The sequence below is a fragment of the Amblyomma mixtum genome, chromosome 3 (genome assembly GCF_055824585.1).
Source record: "Amblyomma mixtum isolate Tamu chromosome 3, ASM5582458v1, whole genome shotgun sequence".
Classification (NCBI taxonomy): Eukaryota; Metazoa; Arthropoda; class Arachnida; order Ixodida; family Ixodidae; genus Amblyomma; species Amblyomma mixtum.
This window is the reverse complement of record NC_143014.1, coordinates 369,191,186-369,209,466: the sequence shown is the minus strand read 5'-3', so window position 1 is coordinate 369,209,466 and position 18,281 is coordinate 369,191,186. Positions and strand designations below refer to the sequence as shown.

Here is an 18,281-nt window from a genome sequence, read left to right as displayed (position 1 = left end):
ACGAATCTTGATATTCAGTGGCATATGAGCTAAATGAGGCACAAGAGTGTTAGTGCACCTAGTGCACGAGAGACTACAAGTTGGGACTGATTAGTTGGGGACGTGTTGGTAAGGAGCAAAAAAAAACCTGCATAAGATGAAGACATTCAAATATACACTTTTAGTGCTGTCACACTGGACCTTCAAAAATGGCCTGAGAAAATAAAACAAGCGGCTCAGGACTGAACTAATTCAAGGATTCTAGTTAAATTAGATTTGTGCCATGTGCCATTACAATACCCAAGTTGATGACACACAGGGGAATTGAATGCAAGTAACTTGGAAGACGTTTAAAACTAACGACACGTCATGGTGTAAATATCCTAGGTTGTGGGTGGGTGTATGAGGATTATTAGGTATTTGAACCAGTATACAGTGAATATACCTTTATCGGAAGTCCTTATAAGTTGGCAAAATGTAATGCTGACAATGAAAAACAATATTACTGCATTCTTAGTAACATTAGCAAACAGGACAATCCAGGGCATGCTAATTGTTGTTTTGAACAACTGAAATGCTGGTACTGATTGCAATATGGCACACCCCATATTGCTGTCAGTGAAGGCATATGACAAAACACTGAAGGGACGGTAATAATGCAAGTAATGAAAAGCTGAGGCCCAAAGGAGTGCCTTGGCGGACGTCCGAGATTGCAGGAAAAGGCACGATACATAAGAATTGGCAAGGGAAATCTGCCGAAGGCTGGCTGTTTAAGCTTGGATCCAGTTTAGAGCTATTGGATGCAAGTTAAAGCACAAGAAAACCAGCCTCACATAAATAGGGGAATCGCATGCTTTTTCAAAGCAAAGAACAAAAGCATCACAGGGGGATGTTGCAGTCAAGGTGCATGTCGTGAAGAACAAGAAAAAGTTGGCTATTGCAGAAATGTCTTCTAAAAGCTTGCCGATTTGAATCAAAAAACTTAATGGGCCAAAACAATCTAGCAGGGTCAAGAGTATGAAATGTGTTTGGTGATTTGCAGCACATGCCAATAACACAAATAGGGCCATAGGTGCTGGGTGATGAAGGATTAAAAACAGAGGGGCCAGGCTATAATAAGGCATGAAGCTATCTGTACAGCATGCACTAGATATGCCTATACAGCCTACTTCCTCTCCCGTTGTTGCTTTCTGTAAATTTCACAGAACTTGATCATAGCGTACTGTGGGGTGCACCGGTGGCAATTTGGCATGTCGAAACTGTGCTAAGGGACGACAACAGAGCAAGAATTGCTACCCTGTGCAGTGATGTTGTTACCATCGTCTTTGTTCCTAGCGTAGCTTTACCAGCTCCACAGGGCTTATTTTGCTGTCTGCAAGTAGTCATGTGTGTAGCAAGCAGTCACAGGCAAATGAAGGTGGTAGCAGACAGACATATGCAAGTGCATCGACGAGATCTTCTCAAAGCTTCGAGAATGGCTTGTTAAACAAAGTGCTGCGGCTGACCCAGGAAGCGCCGCTGAACAACCGCTTAACACCAATAAGGCCGATTTCGCGAGCAGCTCTGCAACAATAGCATTGCGAACACATCCAGTTTCGTACCACTGATCCCCGGATCGAAAAGGACCATGAGCAAAATCAACAACAGACACTGTCATTGCTTATGAGGTGCTTCAAGACCACTGTATTTTTCTGATTGCAGTGGAAACCAACATCCCACTTAAACTGAATACTGCCAAGCATTTGTCAATATTGACTTAACACTGCTAAGCAAAAAGAGAAAAAAAGCAATGGCAAAGGTTTTCTCAATATTTTTTCTTCTTTTTCATCAAGACTCGTTATGCTCAACTTGCTCTGTGGTCAGTTTTGATTGCATAAGCTGCTGCCACACTTTTTATTTTTTTTTCTGCACTACATCAATTGAAATGCTCATGAAAAACAGACTTATGAGTTGGCACATATTAGAGATTTGTACACTGTCAATCAGCCGTGATTCAAAAGCGGCAATGATTCTTGTTTGTAATCGCGGAATACCATGTTGTTACAACCTAAACCGAAATGGCTAGCGGAAGTGTTCAGTCACCCATTCATCACGCCGATATGTTTATTGCAGGCAAATGTGCGCACAGCCGGCAGGAAATAAAAATAAATGACGCTCCCGAAGATACATTTGCTCTTCACCGATGTTTTCACATAGGTTACACAGTTTCTCCGGCGAGTCGTCAACCGAGCACCCATCATCACAAAACGCACTGAATGGAGCACCAAAGCGCAGAAGGGTGGCGACATCGCTGTTTCGCCGCAAAACAGTCCTACGGCCGTGCAGCCAAGCTCGCGTCGCGTCACGTCGCACACACGGCAATTCTCAAGCACAGTGCCAACACGAATCGCGAACAAAATGGTAACGAATGCATGCGTAGCCAGCAACAACGTCATGTGCACGCTTCGGTCGCGACCACTGCAACCATCGAAACGAATGCGACTAGTTGCACAACGCCACGTTCATTTCAGCATTCGGAAAGCATGGCGTGCGTAGTGAGCTCTCGAAGGCGCACATTTCACTGCCTTGACGTAAAAGCACTCGCTTCGATCGCAATCACTTTCACTACGCGGACGATAGTCACTGTTCTACGCAGCTCATGCACGCACAAAAGTTCAACGTGAGCAGCTGTTGTTCTCCGCTGTGCGTGATGATCCTCGCAGGAATTAGGAACGCTTGCAGCAACCACAAACAGCTCCATATAAACACTTCGTGACACTGCCAATACGTAGGTCTTGCGTCGGTTTGAAGAGGCGCTCTGTCAACTACATCAGCGTGGATTTCAACTCGGGAAACTGTCGCTGCTCGCCGCTGCTGCACGCGGAGAAGTTCGCAGTCGCTCTGAACACTCGTAATATCAACATGTGGCCAATATAGTATGCCTCGCGGCATAGGTGCCACCACTACAGCCACGACCTATGCCTCGCTCCCCAGTTCAGTCGACGGACGGCCATCTTGCCCGGCAGGAGCGGATGCCTACGTCACGTAAAAAGCAGCCAATCGCTGCAATTCGGTCGCCGGGCGGTTCGCTCGTCCGCCCCAAAGTTGAAGTTCACCAACTTTCCTTTCGCCTGCCGAACAGGGCGAATGCCTATTGTCTGGTCGTTCGGTCCGCTAGTCCGCCTGCCTGGCGGATCCGCTCAAAAGCGATCGTACAACGGCCTTAAGGGCCGCTGTACGATCGCTTTTGGGCGGATCCGCCAGGCGCTCCATGTATTCGAGCGTTTTTACCGCGGCGGGTCGTCGATTTTCGCCCGACGGCGCAGATTTGACGCCCGGCGTCGAGAAAAACGCCCGCCGCCGCCGATCAGGACCGGCTAGATTTTGACGCGCGGCGTCCGGTGAGACAGGAAGCGGCGGCTGAAGCGAGCCAATAGAAGCGCAGAAAGCCCGCTCTTCCGGTCCTCGGCCTGCCGCCGCCAACATGGCCGCCATGGCCGTCGAGCTACGCAGTTTTTTTGGCACGGAAATGTTATTGTCGTGAAAATAAACGCTTCATCAGACTTGAAATGTCGCTTTTTTTTGGAGAACACGGCCGAATCTTGGATCGGAATGCCTGCGCTCCCTCCCTGAAGCGAATGTGTCGAAGATAACCGCAGCCGCTGGTGTCCACGGCCGAGCGGGCGTCCAAAGGTACGCGACGGCATGCATTCGAGCACGCAAATCTTTAGAGACACTTAAGCGCGCGTGCTAAAATTTGTACAGTACTGTCGAAGTGAAACTTTCCTGATTTTAACACAATGGTCAGCGTCGCTGTTCTCACAGACGTCCTTGCACAGTGGTTTTTGCCACGTGTTGATCACATTTGCTTTCGCATTGAGGGATACGCGCACTCTTAGAAAAAAGGGTGTGAGAAAGGGGTAAAAAGGGCATAGCATAGACTTTTACACCCTTTAGAGGGCCCTAGGAATAACTTTACACCCGTTAAAAACACGCTCCCGATCACTTACCCCCTTTTAGAAAACTTGCACCCTACTTACACTCTCTACCAGTGTTGATAACTACGCGTCCGTTCATGCCCCTAAAACAGCGGGAAGGCTATAGTTTGCTCGTGTGCCACGACGGGGCGCTCGTGCAGCATTTTGTGCGGAGTGCGTCTTCATAGAGTTGTCGTTTGTGTTCCTCGTTCTCCTGTCTTGTCCCATTCGTGCTTTTCTGCAATGAACCAACTAGGCCACAAGAACGTTCTACTTCATAGAGGGACGGCGAAGAACGTATATAATGGTCGATTTTTATTGTGTGGCAAATACATCAAGTAAAAAGATTAAGCTGAGCAGTCTATGCTGAAAACGGAATGCAAATCCTAAGAGCTCTTTTTCTTATAGGCTATTTCTAGTACGACAAAAAATATTCGATGCTTTAATATGACATGATGCGACGATAAACTCCTACGTTCACGTTCTATGCGCATTTAATCTGTGTCCATTATCAAGAAAATGCAATATTTACATCTCGCGCTCAGCTGCACGTAACAACAAGATCGGCGGGTCTTGATTTAGTGTGATAATTACACTTACATCATAAGCTCACGTTTGTCTGTAGGACATTCGTGGTTTACGTATTGCATCAGTCGATGTTGCGAGTGCTTAAATAACCTAAACGCAGTTTGCACTTGACAACTTTGCTGTTAGGAGGACGGGGGCGGGGGTGAGCCTACGGTAATATTTTACATAGGAACAGAAGAAAAACATGATTTTTGGGAAGCAAGTTGAGTCCTCGGCCACTTTATCCTCCTCCCTAGCAGTGCAAGTTTTTTGTTTATTTCTCCACTAAATCTGAAAAGTTCTTTTGAATACTATGCGCCAGGAGAAAAACAGAGAGCAGAAATACTGCTTGTCATTAATTATTGTGTGATCAATGAATGAATGCTCAAACTTTGTTACATGCCATATTTCTCATGGCACACTCGCAAACAAATTTCTGTAGAAAGGGCTGTGTACGAAAGAGGGAAAGGAAGGCGCCTTCGGCCACGTATGACTGCAGCAAGTAGTCCGAATAGTTTTTTGTCGCGAGTCCACTACTCCGCATTTATAAACGACCAAAGGGGGCAAGAGCGCTTCGCTCGAAAACCGATGAAGCTCGCGGAAGGGCGCGCATTCGTCACTTAACCTGGTTTCCGTGTCTGCTGAATATATCATGATAAGAGCCTTCTGCATGGGCGTGGCTCGCTGTCCAGTGCAGTAGTTCCCTCGAAGTCAATGTTGTGGTCACAAGCCTCACTCACAGTGTCCGCCACTGCGCTTCGTTGCCTGTTCATTTGTTTCACATCGTTTTGTTCAGCGAAGTTTTTGGTCTCGCCATGACTGTAATCTCGCCGATGTACGATGCCGATCGCGCCGCCGCAGAAGGCTCTTACTTGAGTCATCAGACACACGCGGCGCAATGTAAACCACTCCCAAGAAACTCTTCCCCCCCCTATTACATCCACGGTTTACGTTCAGTGACCCGGCGGATGACTAGCAGAATGCTTAAAAATGCAAGCTACAACTCGCCCACAGTCGCACGTGGTGAAAAAACCGAGTAGGTTCCGAAACGTGTTTTTTTTATTTTTTGGTTGGCGTTCTCTCCAATCAATTATATTTCAGTTGGAACCATTTTAATTGTAATCGGTTTGCTATTTTCTGTAAGGTGTACAAGACTGATTTATAACCGAGCTGTGTCAGCTGTGTCCTCATTTTCTGAGTAAGGAATGCGGTTTGTATCACTGTTCATAGTTTTCCTATGTACGAAAGAGGTGGGGGAAAAGGGTAAAAAAATATTTTTTGTATTCATCTGTCTTTCCTCGGCTGTTCTGGGGGGAAACGGTAGAGGTGAAATACCAAGAAAGCAGACACGAGGGACACGCGGAAACCGGTTAAGAGAAGGAAAAGAAGAGAAGAAGCAAGAATCTGCCTGCAGGAGGAGGAAATAGTGAAGGGCATGAAGAAAGGTTGCAAGGGACACGTGGGTTCGCTCATTTGTCCTTCCGCGAATAGAGCGCGACCCGTCATTGTACTGCGTGTTACTGGCAGCTGCTGCCAGATGTGGTTTGGACTTGGCGCCTCTGGACCGTGCTTCTCATGTTGTCTGCTATGCGAACTCTGTGGTGTGCAGTCGCCGAAGGAATAACGCGTTTCGATAGCCTGCCAACAGGCTTACTTCGCGACGACGTCATCAATCCTGGTAAGTACTGTCGAACGTTTATCTGCTTGTATTCTGTAGAAGGGTGAGGAATTACTTATGCTCATGTACACTTTCACTAAAATAATTCAATTTCGTCACCGTTTTTCCATGCATCTTAGTATAAATATATGCAGACTAATCGTAATGGTGAAAATTGCACAGTGCAAACCTTATATCTCCAGCAATAAGTTTTGGACGCTCAGCTTTTACATGTTTTCGACGCAGTCGCCTTTCATGAGCTATTGACGGCGGATGTATGTTGTAAAATGCACGCAACTTCCAGCATGAGTGAAGCTATTAGGCCATTTTAGCTTCAGAGGTTGAGTCCTACTTTCATTTATGAACCTTGATTATTTCTCTGAATGGTTGAAATTAAAAAGAAAATAATTGAACTGGAGACCAACACTTTTTTATTATGCGGCTCAGAGCCATTTGGCAATCTTTGTTCCAGACGCACGCGGTTCGGGTGGTCACCGTGATATGTGAGACACTTACTGCGTCATTCATTTCCTTTCCTCAAAACCAATTTTCAGTTCTTTCTCCAAGTCGCTATAGCCGTGCTCAAGCTTCACCCGCAAACATTTTTCTGTCGCTATTTCACGTCAATAAACCCTCACAACAGTTCACAACTTGCAAAATTGCCGCTGACTTAGAAGATATTTTTTAACACAGCAGATTTTTTCCCCAGACTGCATTATCACTTCCTGCTCGGCCCACAAAAGGGGAAATGCGTCAGTCGATCCCGAAATAGATTAGGGGCTTCTCCCACCTTCCTTTTCTAGAAAGAATGCGAGACTGTTCTCTGTGAACGAGTGCTTTTGGTCAGAAACCATCCTTCTTGAGGAGCTGACTTATATAATTTTGCAAGTTGTTGCAGAAAGAAAGGCAAGATCTCAGTGCGCATGCGCTTTTGTGGAGGCTCTGTGGAGGCTTTGCTTTCGCTTTATTTTGTTTTTAGGTTTCCGTGAATAAATAGTTTCATTCGCAGATGATACATCCGCAAAATAAGGCCGCCGAAATAAAAATACGGGCGGACTGTTTGCTTCTACGGATTACTACGTATTACTCCGCCGATGGCAGAGCGGCAAGCCGCCACGGGACTGGGTGAAAGGCACTCCACGCGTTGGTCGACTCCGCCCACCGTACGGGGGAGAATTAAAAAAAAGAAAGCGGGAGCCGGACGTTAATTCGATTTAATTATGGAAATCGGCCACAAAGGGCAATAAATCGAAGTTTCTTAGAATGCTCGGAACGTGTAGATTGAGTTCCCGTGGCAAAAAGACGAGTTCAGATTCCTCTTCACTGCAACTTTAAATATGTGTACTTACCGGCATATTTCAACGATCTTTTTTTTTTCTCACACAGGTTCGCTTGGAGAATGGATGCCATCACGACGTTGACAGAAGACTGCTGAGAATTATTTTGTTATTTTAAACTCAATACGAAATAAACCCTGTCGTGCGTACTGGTGTACTGTCACTGGAGTGCAAAACTGCCCTGTGATGTGCTGCACGGCACGCCACAAATTTATCGCACTAACACAAACATAACCAGGATTGTGGAAGAGAAAAACGTCTGTGAACTGCACGTAAATGAGGTAGTTATCGTGTCTTTTCAGCAAGCAGCTTTGCTCTGTAGGTGTATGATAACATACACACTTGCAGGGCAATGATATGCCCACTGATACGGTGCAAAGTTGCGCTTCGGGAGCGTCGTTATGAACTCATTAGGTAGGTTTAACTATAACCCTTGTGAGGGTAAGTTTACACTCTAAAAAAACCAGCCCAGAGGGCAGTAAAGACAATTTGAGTCCTCAAAAGGGCCCGCTAGTCCCTAAATTTGCACACGACACTCTTCTTGTCACAAATGCGCGCTGTGCGCAAACTTAACAGACTAACTGCCGAGAAAGAGACTAACGGGGGGCGAACCGCAGCATAGCAACACGCGAAAATCGCGCGAGAAGACTCCGACTGCAATAGTACTCGATTTTTGAAGCGCAGGGCGTGGTCTAAGGCCAGTGAGAGCACCGCCGTTGCCTGTGACGAAGCGGATAGCCTTTCGCGTGAGAAAAAGGCTTCGTGCAACCGAAACGGCTGGCAGCTGTGCAAGTGCATAAACAAATACTACGAGCTTCAATACGTGTCGAATGTGAGTAGTAAAGGTTAGGGTTGGGCAAGTACACGTAGTTTCATATCGTTGCCGTTTGTTTACGAGCTTATGTGATACTGTGCAAGTATCGGCGACACTTAGCGAACCGGAGAGTGGCAAGCAGTCAATTCCCTGTTACCGCTGTCCGCCAGTAACAAAAAATGAGGTGAACCATCGCCTTCTAAATTTGTTTTCAACAGGCTGTAATGTGCAGCTGGCAATTGCTAGAAGTAAGACCAAAAAAAGAAACGAAAAGAAATCAACTGTTGTGGTTGTGAAGTACCGGCCGTAATGTGCACACAGTTCAGCACCTCTTCTTTGGCCAAAACACGATTTAGACAGTTGTGCGTGCGCATTAAAGCTTACCGCAGGTTGTTCCAAAAGCATATGACACAAAAATTACCATACTGTGCTCTAAACAGCAATATGTTTGATAACAGCTTGAGCGGTAAAGACAGGCAATGTGTGTGTTTCGCATATAAGGCTTTTATTTTCTGCCTCAGACCGTCTGTTGTGGTGGTGTAGTCGTATCCGCGCTCGGCTCGTAATCCAAAGGTTGTCGGTTCGAATCCTGGTGTTTTCATGTATGTTTATTTCTGTTTCCTTTATCGTTGTTATGTGTGTTAAGCTCTGTCGGAAACTCTCCCCCTCTTAATTACACTGGAAGCCACGTGTAGTTTGCTTTCATTAAACGTCTGCTCCCGGGGACTAACTGTAGCACCGTTTCCAGGGGACCAACAGTTACACCCTTCGCCCCCTGTTAGTCCTTTTTTTACCCTTTCTAACATGGTGTAAATGTGCACCTGAAAAGATCAAAACCATATGCTCTTGCAGAGCAATGTTACGCCCATTGATAAGGTGTAAAGTTGCACTTCAGGAGCGTTGTAGTAAGCTCATTTGATAGGCGTAATTGTAGCCCTTGCGAGGATAAGTTTACGCTTTGGGATAGAGCATAAGCTTATTCCGAGTGGATGCAAACATGCACCAGAAAGTAAAGCATATGTTTGCACTTTCATGGCCTAAGCGTTAGTCTTTCTTAGGAAGGGTAACGTTAGTCATCAAGGGCGTATACTTACACTTGTCCAAACGGAATAACATTAGTCCTATTGCAGCCTAAACATTACACCGTACGCACTTAGTCCCCCGACGAGGGTGCAAATTTGCACCAAAAGGGGCTCGCCACAGCGTCAGTGGATTTACCCCCTTAAAGGACTAAGATCACACCTTTTTTTCTTAGAGTGCGGCGGCGCGCCGCCGCTTCAACGCTCCTTGTGTCTCCACCCCGGCGTCGCGCCGCCGCGACGTTTTCTGCCGCGCGAATGTCGTCGAAAAAAACTTCGAATGTATCCCGGCCTTTATGCGAAAGGCACTGCCATCTAGCGGTCGCCGCGCGCGATCCACCATGTTGCAGGATAGCCGCCGGATTCACAGCACGTGCTGGGGCCCGCTCGTCACTCGCGCTCGAGTTTTACCGTCCTCAATATGCCCACATATTGCTTAGTGTCTTGCTGTACGCAGAAGGGTCACAAAGACGCCCATAGAAAAAAGGCAAGAGCTCTTGATTTGAGCGCATTTCTATTTTTGGACTGTGATCCCCGACATCCGCGGCACAAATGTTGAACCGTCGCTACATGTCGAGACATCGCGCAACACATTTCGTTATCGCCATGTAGCAAATGAAATTACAAATGAGCTTTGTAGGCGCGAAGAAAATATCACACAAAAGCTGTTTTTCTCCTGCGATTGCCGGTACGTAAAGTAGTGCGATTATCGGCCTCGCAAGAGAGTAATCGTGATCAGCTGTTCAGTGGCACGGGTCGCGCTTTGTGAAAACCGTCGCTCCTAGCGTTATCCGCCGCAGCGGTTACACGCGTTAGTTTTTAGTGCGAATATTTGTTTCGACGGAAACACTAGCAAGGGTCAAATGTCCGTGGCACGGAACGTTTGCGCTCTGCAAGTCAGTCAATCGTTTCTGTTAGACCAGGGAAAGGTGCCTATTTTGTGGAGCGACGGTTTGTATGCATGTAGCGATTTCACTTAACCGGCCGGTTTCCACGAAGCCGTGTGTTGTGTAAAAAAAAAGGACCGCTAGTAAAGCCGCTCAAGCGGTACCATAGTTCCAACTAGTAACGGGAATGCATAACGAGTGCAGAATCCTCCGAAAATCTCAGTGCACAACTGCTTGCTCGTCGTGGTAAAATCACAGGCACTGCTTCATTCAGGAGCTAGCTGTTTTTAACGGCGATAGTCCAAGAATGGTAAACACTTGTGTAGTGGGGACGTGCGGGGACCTGGGGGTCTAGGTGCCCGGTAATAATAATAAAGTGTTTTCTCGCTCTGTCTAGGGCACTAGGGCAAACTAGGGGCTTTAGGGCACTAGAGCACTAGGGCAAACAGAAATGCTGTATGACGTTTTCAAGGAAAATGAAAAGCGTCGCATGTTGAGAGGCCACTTTTTTCGACACTACCAACATGGGCGTGAGGTTTACTATCGTTTGCTTTCGGCGCCGACGCAACACACAGAAAACGCTACGAAAACAACAGCAATTCAAGCAGCACGCCCGTTCGCAAAAATTATCGAACCAAATGAAAACTGTCTTAAACTAGACCGAAATGCGCACATTTTTAGCCGTAAACGAAAATTACGCTTGCTTCGTACATTTCTTGGTGTTCAGCGTCGGCAAACTGACGTAGGACTCCGTGAAAAACTTGTAGCTCCGTACCCGGTGGCGTTCGGAAAGTGTTTCGGACGCGTTGTAATTGTTTGCGAAGTCACTTGGAAACTTGGGCAGCAGAAACAGGTCAACTGACCGTTGAGTCATGTTTACAGGCTCAAGTGACAGGAAATAAGATTTTCGAGACAGCATAGCAGTAAGGAAGCTAACGCAGGGCACGCCTAAATCCAGAGAGCAGAGGCGGAACGAGCTTCAGTCATCCTCCAACATGGCGGCTTTCCACCGGTTCTTCTTTTCTCCGATAGATGGCAGCAATTTTCCATAAGGTCTATTGTCGTGAAAATAAACGCTTCATCAGACTTGAAACGTCGCTTTTTTTGGAGAACACGGCCGAATCTTCGATCGGAATGCCTGCGCTCCCTCCGTGAAGCGAATGTGTCGAAGACAACCGCAGCCGTTGCTGCCCGCGGCTGAGCGGGCGTCCAAAGGTACGCGACAGCATGCATTCGAGTACGCAAATCTTTATATATACTTAAAGGGACCCTGAAAAGCTCTTTGCCAAGGTTAGCAAAAGCGCACGAGAGATTGGCATTCCATCATTTGTCACATTACCGCAAAAATTGTTAAGCGAACTTCATCAACAACGAATATATTGCCGATTAAAAATGATGCTCCTCCTCTCCTCCACCTACCACCCTCAACTCACACACGGGAGGCTCGTTCCGAAAAAAAAAAGAAAAGACGGGGCGATGCTCCGCCCACGACTACGTCACGCAATGGCGCTCGGCTTGTTTACTTCCGGTGGTCCCAGCCATTTGCCCACGCGTGAGTTTCGCCGTTCAGCTGCTATCGCATAGCCTCCTTAGCCTAGCTGTTCGAACGGCATGGATCCAGAGCTCGAAGCGCGGCTGCGTGAAGCCACTGCTGAGATGGGCTTCGAGCCTTATCAGTACACGCCATACAGAGACCCGCAGGACGACGACGACGACAGCAGCGACACGTCGGCGTGTTCACCGGATTCACCCGGCGGCAGCGGAGGCGACGGCGTTCCCTGGTGCGTTCCGTAGTTTGCGTGCTTACGCGCATAAATTATCGCAACTTTCTTCTTTCACGAAAGCCCGTTTCATGTCTGCCTCGGCGTCCTCTCTTACAGGTGCAGTTGCGGCCACTGTGAGCGCATGGCGACGCTTGAAGAGCAGCTTTGCTGCCGCAACGTGCCAGAGGTTGTGACTGAACAGGGTGACGGCTGCATCACTGCTCACCCTGCTTTCCAGAGCGTCTTTTGCACCCCGCAAGTATTGCGGGCTGTACATATAGTGCTGGATGAGAACGGGGTCGACGTCGAAGGGGATGACGATGCGAACAAGTAGATAGTGCGGAAGCGTCGAGTGACATCCGCTGATTTGTGATCCTCTGTAACGCTTATTTTCAGGCAGGACCGCTTCATAGCGTACCGCCAGTTCACCCATTGGATCTGGGGCAGGCTGGGAAGGGGGAACAGGGTGGTGCAGCCCGCCTGCGTCGTAGCCCGGATTCGGCGCCAGTTCCTCTCTGCAAGCTACGTGGGGTTCAGGCACCCTCCCCTTTAATCCCAGGTGATTGTCGCTGCGCCATATGCTTGCCTCCAAAGGGAGAGAACTCTTTAATGAAAAACAGATTTTAGCCTGCGTGAATATTCGCTGGCATGCTACTCTGCATAGGGGGAGTAGCATGGGGCTTCTTTGGATAAAGACTGAAGTCAAGTTCTGTGCATGTACAGCTGTGTGATCAAGTGTTCGGGCAATTTGGTGTTTGTGTAAAACATCAATAGCGTCTAAACAGACAGATAAGAATTATCACGCGTGCCTGGCATCCTGCACAGAATGATGCTTGCCAGTGCCCTTTTATTTTTTTTGGTGGCCAAACATAGAATGGAATTTGACGAATGCGAAATAATTAACATCGTCGGGCTGCTTTTGTTCTGTGTCTCTATTCAACAAAAAAGGCATTTAAATCCATATCAAAAAGACACACCCAGGCAACAAAGCACTGGAATGGAGGCAAGGCTGAGCAAATCACTATGCCACTTTGGCATAAGGCCTGTATGGGCATATGCATCCCTCAAGTGAACAATCATTCGGTTGAAATGCGATTTTGTCAAAACAGTAGTCACAGTGCTGGCCCTTCAAGCAAGCTTTCCATAGGGTGTGCAGTCCAGTAACAAAAAATACGCTTCAATGTCCCCTTCTATTGTTCATTGAACAGAGAAGTTTGACTCAGTTTCAGTTGCTTGGATCGATCATACCAAGAGTTCTAGTTTATGGTTCGGTATGTAGGGGCCTACACCTGATGAATGTGCTGGTATTGCACGGATACGCAACTCTCCATGCATTTGATTGCTAGTTTGTGGCCTCCGTCGTACGTGCTCTTGTCTACGTTCGCATGTGCTGCTTGTAGTGGCCCTATTTGTTCTCTCCGTGTGGAATAGCTTTGTTTGCTTGCTTTGTTGTTTTGGTGTGTACCTTGAATGCCTGTGCTTATGCCATCTCCTCCACTATTTCTTGTACCCACCTGATGGGCCTGGCGTGCAACATTTGACACCACTGGCAAGGCAGCGAGACCAGAACGGGACTCTAGTGGGAAGGATGTAGACGTTATTTCACCATTGCTGCCATGTGATTGTTTAGTATCGGCACCACTAAATTAGTGCATAAAGGTTTGTTTGTTGACAGCATTCACTGCTGTGTTATATTCTGTTTTCAGAGAATATAACACAGCACGAGTGCACTCCAGGAGTGGGGTAATGCAGGCCTAGCACAAATCATATTGGAACTCTTGTTCCTGTACGTGCTGACCTGGAAAATTAATTTGGATTTTATTTGCAGCCTGATGCAGTTACACTTGCAGTGTGTCACTCCTCTTGGAGGCAGAAATAGCTGGCCCCTTTCACCTGCGTTTTCAAAGTGTAGGTACACTACTGCAGGCACACTGCTGCAGACTTCGCGGCCACCACTCACGTACTCACCCTTACTGGCTGTTGCTCCCCAGCATCCCCCTCTTCCTTGATTATCAGCTGTTTTGCTGCACCTGCTGGGTACTTCGCCACTGTCCTTTTCGACACAGAATATACGCAAGCCTTCCAGTAATGATATCCCCTACTTCTTTTGGGGCCTATCCCAAAGGGATCACTTGACTGTGGCTGGTGTTGGGGGAGGGGGCCTCGTCATTGCATGTTTTGGCATTTGTCCCTCTAGCTTTTTGAAGAACGAAGAGCTTCTTTCATGGTTTGCATTGTTGACTGTGGTCTGCAGTTTTTAGAGCCTGGGGCCTGAATGCTGTTGACAGCTAGGTTTCTTTTCTTGGTTTTCCTATGTGTGCATTGGTAGTTTTTGCATTCCTTTTCTAATCCTCATATGTCTCCCTTTCTGGCTCCTTATCATAGTCGCTGTTTGCAAAATCATTGGCAGCTTATTTTTCCATCTTGCTTTTTCAGCCTGAGTTATCATTTTCAGCAACATTAGGTTTATCCACTCCACTGATCCATCTGCCTCTGGCTATGGCTTTGCATGTTTCACTAGAGTTTCGTGAGGCTTTGGGAAGTGCTCCTTGGATGTAAAAGGGGCTTGTTGCCTGACATAACTTCTAGGTTTCTAACCCCTGTGTATGTGCCATTCATCCACTTTCCAGCTGATCTTGCACTGGTGCTCTTCATCACTCTTGGCTTCTGCCCCCATCTAACCCCATCTACCAGGTGCAGTACTCAACTAGGGCTGCCATGAAGTCTCCCCAGGAAAGGGGCACCATATTTCTACTGCCACTTTCATTCAAGGCTGTCATGGCAGCTTATTTGGCATTAGAAGTTCTGCTGACAAGATGACGTGGGATTTTGTTCTGATATTTTTCCATGGCGCTGGTGATTGAAGGCCAGCACGTTTTGTCTTCAACACATTGCTTCACCCAAAGCCAGTGTGGCCCACATGTGCCAGTCAGCATTATTTTTTTGCAGCGACTTCTGAATACTGCTCCACAAATGCAGGACACTGTGAAAGCCGAGGGAAGCTAGTAGCCCGGCACCAGTGCTGACCGAAAAAGAATGCACACAGGAGCAATGTGAACTTGAACTCGATGCTCATTTATTTGCCTCAGCAGCTTGGACTAGGCGTTCTAGTGACTCATCTTCTCCTTGTGTTGCTGCTTCTTTTGTGCTGTGGTTTCTTGCAGCACCTTTACAAGGCTGCCGATTGCAGTCCTGTCCTGCCGACGTCTTCTAGCTGGTGTTGCTTCAGTGCTGCGGGAGGGCATAGCTGGTTCCTCTTCAACATCAGCAGGCCCATTGTAGGGCAACATGTTCTCTTCTTCCCTATTGCTTTCATTATTAAAGGGTCATTAACTTCAAGATAACAAAATTGTTCGTTCCATGCTATAGCTATACAAGAGGAGTTGCAGAGAAATATGCGTTAGGCAGCTTGGTTTCTTGCCATTCCTGTAAGGAGAGCAGCGTAGATAGCGTATTTAAGAGCTGGAGAGGTCACTATAAAGTGAAGTAAAAAATTAATTGCAGATTCAAGAAAGTCATATTTATCTAAATTGTGCAATAATCAGAATTCGTTAATTAGTCAAGATTTCTCTGTACAGGCCCACACGACAAACATATGCATGGCAGCATGCGAAAGCAAATTAAAACCACAACTAAAACATGCCAGTTCGCATTATGTGAACATAATAAGATGGCACAGTTTTAAAAATTTTCGTCCTAGAAAAAAAAATGTTTAATTGTCAACTTACGCAACTACTATTTCTGGTGCGAGCAATGCGATAGGGGTAATATGGTGCTCTTTCTCCAGCTTCTCGGAGAGTTCTCTGTCAAGAAAATACAATGTCAGATTATCTTCAGAGTATATCTGAGTGAACAAACAAGTAAAATGTCTGCTGTCCATACCGTTTGTACAAGCACGTTGCTTGCAAATGGCCAGGTGAATCGTTCTTTGCTTTAGATTTTTTATGCGCTGTTTCCATTGTTTTCCATTTATTTTCCACCTGCAGTGGTGTGATGTGGCTGCCAAGTTCACAGTTTATAAGATGCGAAAGTTTTCGCGCATGACCTTTTTTGTCCCGAGAAAAAAAGATTTTGCTAAGTGTTAGTACTTTTATAAGTTCTTGCATATGGATAGCATAAGTTACAGCACGTTCCAAGCTTATACCATGGACCTGTGTGCTTTTGTGTAACTTTTAACATCAAAGAAGAGATGAAACTGAGAAACAATGAATGATGTGCTTCTAGAAGTAGATAGTAAAATATCCGTTGCCTGTTCGCCAAGCCATAACTTACGGCTGAGAAAACATGCATCTAAAATTCAGCAAAAAATTCAGAGGGGTTAACGACAGAAAGTGCACCAATGGTGCATTGCAGAAATCAGACATCTGTGCTATCTGGTACGCGTCATTACGGTATTTCACATGCTGTGACTTACCTAAAGCCACCCTTGTTGCCAATGCTACCTTTGGCTTCATTGTACTTCGTGATCAGGAATAGAGAGTTGCTCTCGCTCCATGATTCGCGTTCACCGTCGCCAGGCGGTGGCGGTGAACCACGACATGGAGGCACAGGTGACTGCGTGGGCTGCTGAAGAGGCGGTGGAGTGAGCTGACTGGCACCCTCAACGACAGCCGGTACTGTGGGTGGAGGTGTGCTGGGCTCTGCCGGTACAGCACACTGATGCAAAGGCCGTCTGGGCAAATAAAATAATTTGAAGCACATCACAAACCGCGACATAGTTAACCAACAACAGCACTCACCTTCAGTCTTGTAAAGGAACCGATCATCGCTCTGCATGTGCGAGCCTTACTCGTCAACCACGACATATACCGGTGTTACGTGCTCACACACGAGCTCGCACGAAGTGAACTCGGTGAAATGGTAGTGCAGAAGTGTATAAAAACTCGTGCAGCGCTTGACCAGATCGAGTGCCGGAGTGCAGGTGGCGTTGGTTACACCAACATATCGAGTGCGCGAGTGTAGCACTGCCTGCACTAGTCTATGAAGTGTAGCCAAGTCGAGGAGACCAACTGCTTCAACCCATGCAGGACTTGCATCCACAGTGTTGTTTTTGCCTCCTCGAAATCGGAACCTTTACTTTACTTCTATTTTTCTTTTTGGAAACTGCCTGGAACTCAGGCTCCCAGTACCAGTCATTTGTCTTTTGCAGGAGCTGTTGCAACAAGCTAGATAGACTTTCAAGCTGTGGCAGGAGTTCTGCATTAAACTGGCAAGTCCCGTGAATTTTTGCAGCTCACTGACCATTACTGGGCCTATTCTCTCTTGAATGGTTGTCTTCTGGTTTGATGCCTTGTTCATAAAGCATGTAACCCCAAAGCTTTGGGCTTGTTGACTGTAAATGCACACTACCAGTTCCCTTTCACTTCGTCTTTCTTTGGCATTTCCAGTACCCTGCCTAGGCATTCGTTCTGTTCCATGTCCTTGCCATATGCAGTGGCGTCTGCTTAGACATTGCTTGTTTCTGCGCAGTGTAGGAGCGTTTGACTGGATTTTCAACCTGTATAGCTCACTGTGTCTTCAGAAGGTTGCGTACTAGGAGGCCTCTTCAATTTCCAGCTGGTGTTACTGCAGTGTTAGGTCCAGTTTGGTATCTCATTTGCATTGTGCATCTCTTCTTTGGTTGCTTCAACTATTGACGTTGTGTATCTATCTTTTGATGGCTTTCTTGGCTTGTCTCAAGTCCGCATAAGGCCAAATGTTGTTGTTGCTCTTGCAGATTGCTACAATAGGTGAGGCACCCAAGGTGTTGATCCTTGAATTGGTTTTATGGCATCATGTAGGAGCAAGTGTTGAATTTTTGCTTCCCCTTTGTTTCATCGACATAGTAGTATCCACGTCGAGGCTTGTGCTGCTGGTTGCACATTATTGTTGATATGCAGTTTTTGCCATCTAATGAAGCTGCGTTGTGTATGGACCCAGGATGGGCCCTTTTCGCTGGTTTTCTACTTACCAGGCCCAGGATCATGGCGTGCTCGGGCGGTCAGGCGAGGGCTAGCGAGACTCTCCCGTGGTTGCTGTCGCCGGAGCTGGTAGAGCTACGAAGACGTTACCGGCAGCGTCGCGGCAGTGGTAAAGGAGGCCCGCTGTGGTGCGGGTCCAGGCAGCTGGTTCCTGGGGCGACTCAATGCAATCGAGCCCTGAGCAAAATAGGAGCTCCGCCACTTTGGCCACGCTTCTTTCACTGCAACTCCACTTCCAGTACTGTTTGCCCACGCCGCAGTAGTCCACTATCCACATTATCA

General features: G+C 47.0%; 1 protein-coding gene and 1 pseudogene across 1 annotated transcript; one reads left to right on the top strand and one right to left on the bottom strand.

Moving 5' to 3' along the window:
- The first annotated feature begins 11,926 nt into the window (after positions 1-11,926).
- LOC149356730 (P2X purinoceptor 7-like) lies at positions 11,927-12,592 on the top strand. The gene is made up of 3 exons (XM_089577814.1): positions 11,927-12,057; positions 12,157-12,369; positions 12,436-12,592. The coding sequence occupies exons 1-3, from the start codon at positions 11,933-11,935 to the stop codon at positions 12,590-12,592; spliced, it is 495 nt and encodes a 164-aa protein (XP_089433940.1). The 5' UTR covers positions 11,927-11,932.
- Positions 12,593-14,960: 2,368 nt separating this feature from the next.
- Positions 14,961-18,004, bottom strand: LOC149356729 (uncharacterized; annotated as a pseudogene).
- Positions 18,005-18,281: the final 277 nt, after the last annotated feature.

Bases quoted from the DNA above. Each gene is read 5' to 3' on its own strand.
- LOC149356730 (XM_089577814.1), top strand. From the start codon at position 11,933: ATGGGCTTCGAGCCTTATCAGTACACGCCATACAGAGACCCGCAGGAC. The intron at 12,058-12,156 runs GTGCGTTCCGTA...CCTCTCTTACAG, and splicing joins GGAGGCGACGGCGTTCCCTG to GTGCAGTTGCGGCCACTGTG. The intron at 12,370-12,435 runs GTAGATAGTGCG...GCTTATTTTCAG, and splicing joins GGGGATGACGATGCGAACAA to GCAGGACCGCTTCATAGCGT.